We start from the raw sequence: 14318 nt of genomic DNA, 5'->3' as shown, positions 1-14318 counted from the left end.
TCTGCACTTGCCCTCAGCTGGAAACCAGCTGGACCCCGGCAGGACGGCTCCGGCATCCTGGTCCCACTCCTGGGCGAGGGGCAGCCAGCCTCCCCCACACTGCTGGGCCCCTCCCACCCCGCGCAGCAGCTCCCCACAGCCCAGAGAGTGTGTCACACCCTGGCTGTGCCAGACTTCCCAGGAGTTTTGCACTCACACTAATCAAATAGCGACACCCCCATGTGACATTGTGACATCCTGTGCAAACCCCAGCCCCAATCCCAGGCTGCCAGTTCAGCACCTGGCTGGATCCTCTTGCTTACAGCCCCAGAGAGGAAAGAGGAGCACCCCCGTCCTGAATCTCCCGAGCAGCCCCTCCTGGGGGAACTGACAGTGACCGGCGTGACCCCAGACTCCCTGCGCCTGTCGTGGACGGTGGCCCAGGGCCCCTTCGACTCCTTCATGGTCCAGTACAAGGATGCACAGGGGCAGCCCCAGGCAGTGCCCATCAAGGGGGATGAGAACGAGGTCACCGTCCCCGGCCTGGAGCCCGACCGGAAGTATAAGATGAACCTGTACGGGCTTCGTGGCAGGCAGCGTGTGGGGCCCGTGTCTGTGGTGGCCAAGACAGGTGAGTCAGGGCTGCGCAGGCCTGGCCCCTGCTGGCCTCCAGCCTGTGAGTCAGGCCTGGCCTGGGCTCCTTCCAGCCCCTCCAGCTCCTCCTTCCTGTCTCAGCCCGGCTTCTGCATCTCCAAGGCAGGTCCCATTTTTCCATTCCAAGCACCTGGATTGTCCCTCTGCCCTATTCTGTCCTCCCCGCAGATGTCCTCACCGTTCAGTCACTGTGTTCGCTCGCCCCACAGGTTTTACTGGGCTACATCATGGCATGGTTCAGGCTGTGGTCACTTCTGAGCTTCTGTCACCTGCTCCCCACACCCTCCTGCCATTGCTGCTCTGTTCACAGGTAGCAGATCCAGGTGCAGGGCCTAGAGCACCACGGTTGCCCAGCCTCCTTGCGGCGTGCGGAGCACTCCTCCGGGCCCCCAGCTCCCTGACTGGGAGTGAGGCAAAGGGCTCCCTCTCAGCGCAGCATCCCAGCCTGCTCCTCCATGTCCCCAGCCTCTCCCCATCCAGTGCCATCTCCATGGCCTGTGAATTTTTGCCAAGAGATAGTGTGACGTGGTGGTTGGGAGCAGACTCTAGAGCCACCTCCCTGAATCTTGCTACCAGCTTTGCAACTCACTACCTAGGGGACCTTGTGCAAGTTACTTAGCCTTCCTGTGCCTCAGCCTTCCCTTCTGTCCGTGGGGACAATGGTTACCACTACACAGAGCTGTTAGGATTAAGTGAGTTGCTATATGTACAGCACTTAGAATAGTGCAAGATGCCTCAAATCTGCCACTGGAGACTGAGCTGCTATTTCTCCCTGACTCTCTCACTTTCCAGTAACCTTTTTTGCTCCTCCCCTCCTTGCCTTCCCCATCCTTGCCTGGGTTATCATTCATGCCTATTCCCTCCTCCGTCTCCTATTCGACAGTAGTCACGGACCGAGGGGTGGGTCCCAAAAGGGCGGGCTTCCCTTGTGCCCTCCCCACTCCACGGAGCCTCGGCAAAGACCTAACTGCAGGGGACGGTGGTAGGTGCCCACAGGGGTGTGGTACAAGAGCCAGCCAGGGAAGAACAGGGCCTTTCCCCAGCTCTCACGAGCCCCCACCTGCTCCAAATTTTTTTTCCCACTCTGGCCTGGAGCCCTGCCTTAGCAATTCATTCCTTAGGTTTAAGAGGGGGGAGGGCCTGGGCTGCCTGGGGAGGCCTTAGCAGGCGCAATTCCATGGTCATCTGGACACAAGGGGCCGGGCAGCCAGAGCTGGGAAGCACAGGTAGGTCAGCACCGTCACTAAACATGGTATAGAAGAATCCGCAGAGGTTTCCTTTCTTCCCATCTCAGCTCCTTTCTCAGATATGAGGGGAGACTCTTTGCCCCCACGGAACCCACCCGTACAGGATGCGGTCGGGGCTTATCTCAGCCCTCTCCATCCATGAGTGCCCAAATGGCTGATACAAAGGCTACGTACGCAAGCCCCTAGGCCTGCGGCATGAGGAATATATCTAAGGCATGTCCTCTGTTGATGACACCAGCAAGCAAGTCACCCTTTAAGCCTGTATCCCCCATCTCTTCTCTCAGCTCCTCAGGAGGGTGTTGGGGAGATCCCCAGCCCCACAGAACCCAGCACGGAGGCCCCAGAGCCCCCGGAGGAGCCGCTCCTGGGAGAGCTGATGGTGACAGGATCGTCCCCGGACTCGCTGAGCCTCTCCTGGACCATCCCCCAGGGCCACTTCGACTCATTCACGGTCCAGTACAAGGACAGGGACGGCCGGCCCCAGGCGGTGCGTGTCGGGGGTGAGGAGAGAGAGGTGACCGTGGGGGGCCTGGAGCCCGGGCGCAAGTACAAGATGCACCTGTACGGCCTCCACAAGGGGCAGCGCGTGGGCCCCGCGTCCACCGTGGGCGTGACAGGTGAGTGAGGGGCAGGGGCCTGGTTTGATTCCCTCCCACTGCTGGCCCTGACTTCCCTGGAGCCAGTTGCTTTCCCGCTCCAGCGGAGCCATGAGGCCCCACCTGCTCGGGGAAGACCTAGAAAGAGCAGCAGGTCACTAGCGACTGGGGCTACAACCAGCTTTTGTGACCCTGAGTAGGTTTTAAACTTTCTATGCCTCTGTTTCCTTGTGTGTAAAATGGAGATAACACTGACCTCACCGAATTGTTGTTAGGATTAAAGGAGCTAACAGATGTAAAGCCCCAGCACTGGGGCACACAGTAAACACGCTCGTGGCATTTGCTGCTGTGATTATTGTGATCATCCTTACTGTGGGGTCTGCTTTGTCCTCTTTGGCTGGTTCAGCTGTTGGTCAGAATGCGCGTGAGCCTGCAGCCTTCCCACCCTGGACGCACTGGCCTCCGGGGATCTAGAAGCAGAGTCAGGCCTGCGTAGTACTTGGATGGGAGAACGTGCATGAGACATTGGCCTCTTCATCAGTGCAACCCAAAACTTTCTTTTGTTTTCTGTTTTGTTTTTTTTTTTGAGACAGAATCTTGCTCTGTCACCCCAGGTAGAGTGCAGTGGCATCATCGTAGCTCACTGCATTGTCCAGCTCCTCCTGGGATCCTGCAGTCCTCCTGCCTCGGCCTCCTGAGTAGCTGGGACTGTAGGCCCACCACGCTACGCCTCGCTAACTTTTCAATTTTTAGTAGAGACGGGGTCTCACTCTTGCTCAGGCTGGTCTCGAACTCCTGAGCTCAAGCGATCCTCCCGCCTCAGCCTCCCAGAGTGCTAGGATTACAGGCGTGAGCCACCGCGCCAGCCAAAACTTTCATTAGCACTCACCAGTGAGTAACTTCACAACAAAGAAGAGCATTCTTCCCACCTCCCTGTCTCCGGCCCAGTTATGGGCCACCTGAACCACTCCAAAGCACCCAGCCTGGGCACCTCTTGTCCAGGGCCTCAGTCCAACAGGCTGAGGGGGCAGCAGCGCCTCTGGGACCCTCCTGCTGACCCGCCCAGCGTGGTCACAGTGAGAGCCATCTCTGTTTCCCTTTGCTCCCTGAAACAAAGACACACCTTTTTCAAAAACAACTTTTACTATAAGGGAAAAGATTAAAAACTTAAAAGTGGAGAAACAGTTTTCCAGAACACTGTTTCTGTATTTCCACAAAGTTCAACCAGATAATGGCTTGGTTAATTTAGTTTCCAGAACGTTCCACTCCCAATTTCTTTTCTTTGCCCCCATCAGCACTGAGGAGAGGGAGAGGGGAAAGCCACCCTTAAGTTACTCTCCTCAGGGCCTGAGGTAGCACCTGGGCAGGTGCCAGGCCCAGAGGTGCCACCAAGGTTCCTGCTGGGGTGATCCTGATCTGTTCTGTCCCAGGGAACCACACTGGGCTCTGTGAGGCCCTGGGGTGAGGACAGGCTTTGCTGGGCCTGACTGAGGGGGTGCGGCAGAGGAAAGTTGATGTGGAACCTGACAAACCGAGTCCCATTCCCGGCTTCCCCTGTTCTCAGCTGTGCGATCCTAAAAACCTTACCCCCCTCCACCCTCAGCGTCTCCGTCTTCAAGGTGGAGCAAATGCTGCCCAGTAACAGAGGAAGTGATGTGGCTTCTTTCATGTTCTCAGTTCATTCGACGTTTGCTCAGACCGTCCCATGGAGGAATCCATGTTCTTTTTCAGAGGCAGGGTCTTGCTGTGTTGCCCCGGCCGGAGTGCAGTGGCACAATCACAGCTCACTGCAGCCTCCGACTCCTGGGCTTAAGCGACCCTCCCACCTCGGCCCGGAGTTGCTGGGATTGTAGGCGTGGGCCACTACACCAGCTGAGAAATCTGTATTTTAATGCTGGATATTTTGAAAGATGCATTTTTGCATGTCCGGATAAAATGGAGGAGGCCCTTTCGGGAAGAAACGGGCACCGATGTTCATTACCAGTGCAGCAGGGGCACGAAGTCGCCGGAGCCTGCTGAGCCTGGGCTTACCTGGTGCGCAGGGCTCTCGCAGTGCTGTCACCAGGGAGAGATGCATGGAGCTTATTAGAAACACTTCAAAATCGGAAAAGGACTGTCCCAAATGCAGCGTGGGAACTGTCATACTCTTGAATAGTCTCACCTTTTCCAGTTAAGCCAAACCACCAAGAGTAAGGCTTGATGGTGAGGGACAGTTCATTCCCTCATGGAAAGAAGTTGCAGGAGGGCAGGTGGCAGGGGATGACGTGAGAGCTGGACATGTGGGACCTCGGGGGCTGCTGTAAGGACCTGGCTTTTACTCCGAGTGAGTCGGAGGCTGCTGTGGGAACAGGCTGACTCGTGCCTCAGCAGGATCCCGCTGGCCGCAGACCCTGCCCCCCGGGGGTGGGGGCAGCAGGAAAGAGGTAATCCGGGAGGCTGTTGTGAGAGTCCAGTGAGAGCCCCTGGTGCCTGGAGGTGGCGAGGAGGGCCAGACTGGGAAGGCAGTGACAACAGGACTTGCCCACGGGGCAGATGTGGGGTGTAAGAGAGGACTCGGGAGGGACCCCGAGGATTCTGTCCTGCGAGGCTGGAGAATGAGGCGGTTATTTCCCGGAGGTGGGGAGGCGTGCTGGGAGCAGGTGTCGGAGGGAGCTCAGGTCCCAGTTTTGGACTTTGCGAGCCTGACTTTGCGGCATCTCAGGAAGACATTGAGCAAACACGAGCCTGGGGTCAGAGGAGAGGTCTGGGCAGGGGGTCTAGGTTTGGAGTCATTGACATACAGGTGGACCCTCTGCCACTGTGCCAGGGTCTCAGTGACGGTTGACAGCCCTCTCCCCCAGCAAGTGCAACCTCAGACACCTGGCAGGGCCCCAGTGCGGGATTGTTGGCCAGACGGATGTTGCCAGTCAATGCAGTTTTACATCAAACCACCTCTTGGGTACCACAGAAATAACGGACATAATTATAACTAAGGGAAAGAGGTCCTTTCCTAACAGCTCCCTGCCATCTCTGTCCTAGCCCCACAACGGGAAGAAGAGACCCCTCCAGCTACCCAGCCGCCACTGGAGCCGCACCTGGGGGAGCTGACGGTGACAGATGTTACCCCCAACTCCGTCGGCCTCTTGTGGACTGTTCCTGAGGGCCAGTTTGACTCCTTCGTGGTCCAGTACAAGGACAGCGACGGGCAGCCCCAGGTGTTGCCTGTGGCTCCAGACCAGCGGGAGGTCACCGTCCTCAACCTGGAGCCTGCAAGAAAATACAGGATGAACGTCTACGGGCTCCATGGCAGGCAACGAGTGGGCCCCCTCTCCGTGGTAGCTGTGACGGGTGAGTGAGGGCGAGGCAGTCCCCGTCCCTGGTTACCCAGCGCTCCTACCCCACAGCCCTTCCCACAGCCCTGCCCAGGCACCGCGCTCCCTCGTGGAGGGACAGGCCCTGCAGGGCCCCGCGGGGCTCACAGGCCTCCGGGTCTGTTCCCTGACCCCGTGACTCCTCCTGGGCTGGAACCTCCCTGCCCTCGGCTCCTTCCCCATCTCCACTCCTGCGGACGTCTGCTTCCATTTGGCCTAAACCCAGCCTCAGACTTTCTCTCTTTCCTTCTGCCATTGTCCACAGCTGTCTCCTCCTCTTGTCTTTACAACCCTACTGTGACTTGGACATGGCTGCCACCTCCCCCTTCTGCCCTTTGTTATTGGGGTTAACCGGCACACATTCCTGAATCCCTTCTCAGAGTCTGTCCTTAGCTGCGTGGCCTAAACTGCGTTCCTTTCTAGCCTGGGCGGGTCTTTCTCCTGGGAGCTGCCCCTCTGGCTCCTGGCTCCGTCCTGCCCCTCCTGGCCTCCTGGGCATAGGTTCTCCACGATTTGGGGGATGTTTTTCCGTGTCTAGGAAGACAAAACTCCGTGACTTTTGTATGGTGGCACCTGGTGAAACACGTAGCCCCTCTCAGAGATATGTTTTAAAATCTATAAAATAAAATGTATAGGATTACAAAGGAAGCCAATTATACAGATTTGCAATTATCAAAATATTTCTTAAAAACTCAAATTCATGATTTAGTAATACTTGGACTGACATTAGTTCATTACATAACATGTTGCGTGTTTAATAAACTACAACTTTTAGAAGAAGTAGTGATGAGTATAAACGGTATTTTAAAGTTTTTGTAATATCTTTAACGCCATGTAAAAACATCTGTGTTGTCTATTGGTAGCAAAGTCACAGTACTACTGCTGTGGCGGGTTTCCTATGTTGATCATTTCAGGTAGAGGTCTGGAAATAAAGGTGTGGCTGTTCCCCATCTCAGTTCACAGCCCTCAAGGCCCTCAGCACCCAGGGTTTCTCCCGTCAGAGATCTCAGCCATGTTCTCTGTCTTCCCGGATCCTAGATCCCCTCCCACCGGCCCCGGCCACAGAGGCGCCCAAGCTCCCCCTGGAGCCCCGCCTGGGGGAGCTGACAGTGGTGGACGTGACCCCCGACTCCGTGGGCCTCTCCTGGACGGTCCCCGAGGGTGAATTCGACTCCTTCGCGGTCCAGTACAAGGACAGGGACGGGCAGCCCCAGGTGGTGCCGGTGGCCGCAGACCAGCGGGAGGTCACCGTCCCCGGCCTGGAACCCTCCCGCAAGTACAAGTTCCTGCTCTTTGGGATCCAGGATGGGAAACGACGCAGCCCCGTCTCTGTGGAAGCGAAGACAGGTGAGAGGCCCTGCACCCAAGCCTGAGGCTCAGCCTTCCCCCTTCCTCCCACTCCCCCTCCCGGGCTTTCCCTTGTCCACCTCCTCTGTCTCCTTTGAAAGGCCACAGCCCTCCCCGCCTGAAGCAGGCAAGGGCCAGTTCCCGGGTCTGCCCTCCTGGCTGACTTGGCCGCTCTCCTAACTTCGGCTTCTGGTGGGGGGGGGAGGCCCCACAGGCCCCTTCCTGGAGGAGGGAATGAGGGAGACTGCGGTGTTGGAAGTGGGGGCTAAGGGTAGCCAGGACCCCTTCCTGCTTCCCTGGGCCTTCGGGCCGTCACTTCCTCAGAGGCTGGCCGTCACCCTTTGCCTGCCACCCCGCCTCTTACCCTCCTGGCTCAGGCTTTCCTGGCCCCATGTGCGCCTCCTGCAGAGGCTCGCCTTCCTCCTCTGCCCTCCTCCCTGAGCCTCGGAACTTGGGAACCAGAGGAGCCCAGCTGTGCCCCTTTCCTGGGGTTCAGTCCAGGCCCTCCCTGACCCTGGGGGCTCGCTGTTGCCAGAAAGCTCTAGCAATAACAATGCCGTCAGCGTCCTCGCTGTCCAGGAAGGCAGCCGGCCAGCTCCCTCACAGGCCCCGGAATGGCTCTCGGGCAGACGCTGGATCCTATCCCAGTCTGAGCTCCCCCCAGGCACGCACAGGCCCGGTGGGAGGCTCAGTTCTCCCGGGCGCCAGAGTCCTAATGTCCCGCCTCCCCACCTGCTGTCTGCCCCCCGGCATCCTGTGCCCTTGGGTGTCTCGGGGCCAGTCCCATCATAGTGTGGGCTGCTGGGTAAGAGGAGACAGAGCCGAGTCTGTGCCAAGCTGTGCCCTGCGGGGAGGTCGTCTGGAAGAGGCCGGACAGCAAGAGGGATAAGATGAGGAGGGAAGTGAGGGGCGCTCTCTGGCCAGAGATGACTCGGCGGAGACCCTCCCCACTGCGGTCAAGTGGGAGAGGCGTGGGCCAGGTGGAGGCGGCGGGAACGGGAGGCGATGGAAATATTTGGGAGAAGCACTGACTGAGCTTTTGGGCAGTTCTGGGTTTTTCCAACCCCAGAGGGAGGCAGTTAAGGAGTCATTTTGGAAAAAATAAACACAAGAACCTTTCCTCTCTGTCAGCTGCCCGAGGCGACGCCAGCCGGGAGGCCCCGCCCCAGCTCGGGGAGCTGTGGGTGACGGACCCCACCTCAGACTCGCTGCGCCTCTCCTGGACAGTCCCCGAGGGCCAGTTCGACTCTTTTGTGGTCCAGTTCAAAGACAAGGACGGGCCCCGGGTGGTGCCCGTGGAGGGCCGCCAGCGCTCAGTCGCCGTGGCCCCCCTGGATCCTGGCCGCAAGTACAGGTTCCTCCTCTACGGCCTCCTGGGCAAGAAGCGCCATGGCCCCCTCACTGCTGAGGGCACCACGGGTGAGGGGCATCCCCTGCAGGGCCCTGCTCTGCTCCCCTGAGGCCTGGGCAGCAGGCGGTCACGTGTGGTGGCTGCCATCACCGTCCTTCGGCCCCAGCCACTCGGGCCCAGCTCCGGCTCCCCGCACCCTTGCGCAAGCCCCTAGCACCAGCCCCGTGGGACTCAGCCTGCCAAGCCCCGTCTCCGTCCCTCTCGGTCCTGCCCTTCGAAGTCACCCAGCCTTCCAGAAACGGCTCAGCCATTTCCTCTCCGTGTCTCCATCTCAGAGGCCTGGACTGCTGTGGATACTGGAACAAAGCATCCCCCAAAACCCCGTCTGGGGGAGGAGCTGCAGGTGACCAGCGTGACCCCGAACTCTGTGGGCCTCTCATGGACAGTCCCCGAGGGCCAATTTGACTCCTTTGTGGTCCAGTACAAAGACAGGGACGGGCAGCCACAGGTGGTGCCCGTGGAGGGCAGCCTCAGGGAGGTCGGCGTCTCGGACCTGCACCCCGCCCATAGGTACAAGCTGCTGCTCTATGGGCTGCAGGGCGGCAAGCGTGTGGGTCCCATCTCTGCCATCGCTGTAACCGGTGAGTGCAGCAGCCAGAACACACTGTGCCTCCTTCCCACCTGCCTTTGCCCTCCGCGGAGCAGGGAGCTCCCTGCGCTTCCCGTTTACGCCATCTCCACCGACCCAGAAAGTGTCCTTGTGCTGTTTCCAGTCAATTTCCCCACCCCAGCCTCTGGCAACGACTGATCTGCTTTCTGTCGTTACAGTTTTGCCTTTTAATCACGTCATGTAACACAGTCTGGTGTTTGGCCTCTCGCACTTAGCACAGCGCTTTTAAAATTCGTCCACGTGGATCAAAATTTGGTCCTTTTATTGCTGACTTCTTGCCTTCATTCCCTCCCTGCTTCCCTCCTCCCGAGAGTCTTGGTGAGTCCACAGACCAGTCATCCATGTCTGCCTCTCTCTGAACCAGCCCCCAGAGAAGAAATGGAAGCAGAGACTGCAGCCCCCACTCCTTCGGCATCCGAGCCCCGCCTGGGGGCGCTGACAGTGGAAGAGGCCACGCCGCGCACCCTGCATCTCTCCTGGCTGGTGACGGAGGGAGAATTTGACTCCTTTAAGGTCCAGTACACAGATAGAGAGGGGCGACTCCATGTGGTCGATGTAAGGGGTGACCAGAATGACATCACGCTCTCTGGCCTGGAATCCAACCACAGATACCTGGTGTCCCTGTATGGTTTCCATGATGGGCAGCGCGTGGGTCCTGCCCACATTGAGGCTCTGACGGGTGAGATCTCGGCCCGCTCTACTTCCGCCCAGCTGGCTGGGGCAGTCCAGGGGCCAGCAGAGTCCCACAGACGCCCTCCCTCTGAGTCCCTCCCCATGTCTCTGTTCAGTCCCACAGGAGGAAGAAGATGAGCCTTCAGAACCTCCCACCATGACCCCCGAGCCTCCCATCAAGCCTCTCCTGGGGGAGCTGACCGTGACAGACTCCACCCCCGACTCCCTGAGCCTGACCTGGACGGTCCCCGAGGGCCAGTTTGACCACTTCCTGGTCCAGTACAAGAACGGGGACGGGCAGCCCAAGGCGGTGCGGGTGCCGGGGCACGAGGACGGGGTCACCGTCTCAGGCCTGGAGCCAGACCACAAGTACAAGATGAACCTGTACGGCTTCCACAGGGGCCAGCGCGTGGGCCCCGTCTCTGCCGTCGGGGTGACAGGTGAGTGCACGGTGGGAGCCCCAGGCTGGGACCCAGGGGGAGCTTCACCTTCTCTCTGCTGGTGGGTGAACGGGCCCAGGACGCCCCTCTGCTCTCGGCTGAGCCCCGGTACCCTTCGTGCCTTCCCCTGGGCTCCCTGAGGACTGACAGGTCCTCCTGGGCAGAGAAGGACCCTGTGTGCTGTGCTGGTGGCTGTCCCACGTTCCCCACAGCTGACCCCAGAGCTCGGGCATGTTTGCTAGCTGTCAGCTGAGCAGGACCACTCAGCCCAAGGGTGGGCTTGTCAGAACTGACCTCGGGCCCCAACTTCTCCCTCCTTCTCCCCAAGACCTGACGACATCCCCATCGCCCTGCCTCCCTCTCTCTGTCCCCCTTTCTCAGCTGCGGAGGAAGAGACCGCTGCCCCCACAGAGGTGGACGAGACCCCCAGCCCCACAGAACCCAGCACGGAGGCCCCAGAGCCCCCGGAGGAGCCGCTCCTGGGGGAGCTGATGGTGACAGGATCGTCCCCAGACTCGCTGAGCCTCTCCTGGACTGTCCCCCAGGGCCACTTTGACTCGTTCACGGTCCAGTACAAGGACAGGGACGGGCGGCCCCAGGTGGTGCGTGTCAGGGGTGAGGAGAGAGAGGTGGCCGTGGGGGGCCTGGAGCCCGGGCGCAAGTACAGGATGCACCTGTACGGCCTCCATGAGGGGCACCGCGTGGGCCCCGCGTCCACCGTGGGCGTGACAGGTGAGTTGGGGCTAAAGGGCTCTCTGGGTTGAGTCTTAGGAAAATGCAGCCTCTAGTGTCTCCTCCACTGGAGATCCAGGACCCCAAGGCTTCAAGCCTCTACCCACCTGCTGTTCACTGAGGCCTCAGACAGGCATGATATGTGGGCAGGGAGAGCGAATCCTTGAGAAGTGCCAGACCCAACTGAGAGAGGCCGCAGGGGACAAGACCTCTGCGGAGGTAACTCACTGCTGGTTTATGGCTCTCTGCTTTTCCTTGGAACTCTAGAATGAGCTCTTCTGTGAGATCAGGACAAATTTTTGAAATACAAATTAATTCATTCAACAGATATTTGTTAAACAAATTTCAAACGTATACACAAAGTGAAAGAATAGTATAATAACCTGTCACGTACCGATACCCTGCTTCAACCAAATATCAACTTGCGGACAGACTGACTCCTTTCTGTCCCAGCCACTTCCCGCCCTCCCGCATTAGAATGTTTTCTTTATTAACAGCTTTATAGAGATACAATTCTCCAGACCAGCCTAGGCAACAGAATGAGACTCCGTCTCTACCAAACAAAAAATTTAGCCAGATGTGGTTGCACACCTGTAGTTCCAGCTACGCGGGAGGCTGAGGCAGGAGGATCACTTGAGTCCAGGAGTTTGAGGCTACAGTGACACCACTGCACTCCAGCCTGGGTGACAGAGCAAGATCCAGCCTCTGAAAATAAAAATAATAATAATGATAATTCATGAGCCATAAAATTATCAGTTTTAGCATATTTACCTAGTTGTACAACCATCACCACAATCTAGTTTTAGAACTTTTGCATCGCCCAGAAAAGATATCTTGGGTCCAGACCAGACCCACTTCCATCCTCAGCCCTAGTCCACAACTAATCTACTTTTGCTTCTGTGGATGTGCCCATTTCTGAACATTTCAGGGAATCACACAATATATGTTCTTTCGTGTCTGGCTTCCTTTGCTGAGCATAATGGTTCTGAGGTCTCTCCATGCCGTAGTATGTAGCAGTACTTCGCTGCCTCTTACTGCCCAGCAGTGCTGCCCTGTGTGGACATACCACTGCAGTGTTTTAAAACTAGACCCAGACACCCTATACTTTCATTAATAAATATTTAAGTATATCTCTCTTTCTAAAAAGACTATTTTTAAAAATCCACAGTACAATTTTCATACCTTGAAAAATGAGCAGTCATTCCTTGATACCAAGTTTGCAGTTAGTGCTGCAGTCTCCTGATTGTCTCATAATTGTTTTGCATTTGTTGCTGGAATCAGGTCCAAATAAGGAAGATACATCGCGATTGAGAAAATCAGAATTTTAAATAGGGCTGTCAGGGAAGACCCCCCAAAGAAGGTGGCTGAATAAAGACTTAAAGGGAGTGTGGGCATGAGCCATATAGAACGTTCTGCAGAAAGAACGTTCAGGCAGATGGAACAGTCAGTGCAAAGGCCCTGAGGTGGGAGGTCGCCTGGCATGTCTGAGGGACCACAACGAGGCCATAAAAAGATTTGGATGATCATAATCAGAAATGGCTCTTAAATTAGGCCCAGAGCCAGCTCACCTGACCTCAAACCCGGGGCCTCAGTGGCTTCTTCCAGCAACAGGAAAGATCCTGTTTATATCTCTTCCCAGCCCCCGAAGAGGAGTCCCCTCATGCCCCACCTCCAAAGCCAAGCCTAGGCAAGATGACAGTGACGGACGCCACCCCCGACTCCCTGAGCCTGACCTGGACGGTCCCCGAGGGCCAGTTTGACCACTTCCTGGTCCAGTACAAGAACGGGGACGGGCAGCCCAAGGCGGTGCGGGTGCCGGGGCACGAGGACGGGGTCACCGTCTCAGGCCTGGAGCCAGACCACAAGTACAAGATGAACCTGTACGGCTTCCACGGGGGCCAGCGCGTGGGCCCCGTCTCTGCCGTCGGGGTGACAGGTGAGTGCACGGTGGGAGCCCCAGGCTGGGACCCAGGGGGAGCTTCACCTTCTCTCTGCTGGTGGGTGAACGGGCCCAGGACGCCCCTCTGCTCTCGGCTGAGCCCCGGTACCCTTCGTGCCTTCCCCTGGGCTCCCTGAGGACTGACAGGTCCTCCTGGGCAGAGAAGGACCCTGTGTGCTGTGCTGGTGGCTGTCCCACGTTCCCCACAGCTGACCCCAGAGCTCGGGCATGTTTGCTAGCTGTCAGCTGAGCAGGACCACTCAGCCCAAGGGTGGGCTTGTCAGAACTGACCTCGGGCCCCAACTTCTCCCTCCTTCTCCCCAAGACCTGACGACATCCCCATCGCCCCACCTCCCTCTCTCTGTCCCCCTTTCTCAGCTGCGGAGGAAGAGACCGCTGCCCCCACAGAGGTGGACGAGACCCCCAGCCCCACAGAACCCAGCACGGAGGCCCCAGAGCCCCCGGAGGAGCCGCTCCTGGGGGAGCTGATGGTGACAGGATCGTCCCCAGACTCGCTGAGCCTCTCCTGGACCGTCCCCCAGGGCCACTTCGACTCGTTCACGGTCCAGTACAAGGACAGGGACGGGCGGCCCCAGGTGGTGCGTGTCGAGGGTGAGGAGAGAGAGGTGACCGTGGGGGGCCTGGAGCCCGGGCGCAAGTACAAGATGCACCTGTACGGCCTCCATGAGGGGCACCGCGTGGGCCCCGTGTCCACCGTGGGCGTGACAGGTGAGTGGTGCTCGGGGCGTCGGGGGTAACTGCCCTTCCTTCACGGGTGCCTGCTGACTGCTCTGCTCTCTCGCCGAGCCCTGTGGGTCTAGGACTTGCTCCCCTTTCACACCCTCTCTTCATGGCCCGGGGTGTCCCTAGCCTAGAGGATTGGCCTTGCCCACCTGCAGCCTGATTGTCCCCCTGGTGTGACATCCCTCTGACAGTCACTGGCTACTTCCAATGGCAAAATATGGCAGGCACAGGCCAATCTGACCCGCCAGAGTTTTCCTTTCTTCCCCTCTTAATCACAGCTTTCTTTGTTATAAGCACACACGCACATGCACACAAGGGAAACAACCAATGTCGGGGTAACAAACAATTTAGGCAATATCTATAAAATGAGCTGGTATGCCACCACTGAAATGTTGTAACACAAGACCATTACTCTGGGAAACAGAAAAAGAGCCCAGATTTCAGTAAGGATACTAATCACAGCCATTCGAAAATAACAGGCATATTGTAAGCTATAGTTGTGCTAGAAAGAAAAAATGGAGAAAAGAAAGTAAAAGTCATGGCAAGGAGACTGGAAAGAAACGCATCCCATGGGGGGTGTGGTCTGTTAGGCAAATA

The 14318-nt window shown here is 57.9% G+C and overlaps 1 protein-coding gene and 1 long non-coding RNA gene across 3 annotated transcripts in view; one reads left to right on the top strand and one right to left on the bottom strand.

Moving 5' to 3' along the window:
* Positions 1 to 14318, top strand: part of TNXB (tenascin XB) — a 52784-nt gene that overhangs the window by 23147 nt on the left and 15319 nt on the right. The window contains exons 12-22 of the mRNA XM_045541750.1: positions 305 to 610; positions 2165 to 2497; positions 5495 to 5803; positions 6865 to 7173; positions 8305 to 8592; positions 8860 to 9165; positions 9559 to 9873; positions 9983 to 10306; positions 10688 to 11038; positions 12678 to 12974; positions 13356 to 13706. Coding sequence (XP_045397706.1) covers positions 305 to 610; positions 2165 to 2497; positions 5495 to 5803; positions 6865 to 7173; positions 8305 to 8592; positions 8860 to 9165; positions 9559 to 9873; positions 9983 to 10306; positions 10688 to 11038; positions 12678 to 12974; positions 13356 to 13706 — 3489 coding nt within the window. The remainder of the gene's footprint in view (positions 1 to 304; positions 611 to 2164; positions 2498 to 5494; positions 5804 to 6864; positions 7174 to 8304; positions 8593 to 8859; positions 9166 to 9558; positions 9874 to 9982; positions 10307 to 10687; positions 11039 to 12677; positions 12975 to 13355; positions 13707 to 14318) is intronic.
* Positions 3607 to 8309, bottom strand: LOC123631771. Of its 2 annotated transcripts, XR_006733223.1 has the most exons (5): positions 8289 to 8309; positions 7254 to 7395; positions 5551 to 7155; positions 4638 to 5200; positions 3607 to 4531 (listed from the first exon to the last, which is right to left on the bottom strand). It is a non-coding gene; the product is annotated as an uncharacterized LOC123631771 (long non-coding RNA). The 2 variants fall into 2 exon arrangements; XR_006733222.1 differs by lacking the exon at positions 8289 to 8309 and having other exon boundaries at positions 7254 to 8028.

Source organism: Lemur catta, chromosome 2 (genome assembly GCF_020740605.2).
Source record: "Lemur catta isolate mLemCat1 chromosome 2, mLemCat1.pri, whole genome shotgun sequence".
Classification (NCBI taxonomy): Eukaryota; Metazoa; Chordata; class Mammalia; order Primates; family Lemuridae; genus Lemur; species Lemur catta.
This window is presented reverse-complemented; position numbering and strand designations above follow the sequence as displayed.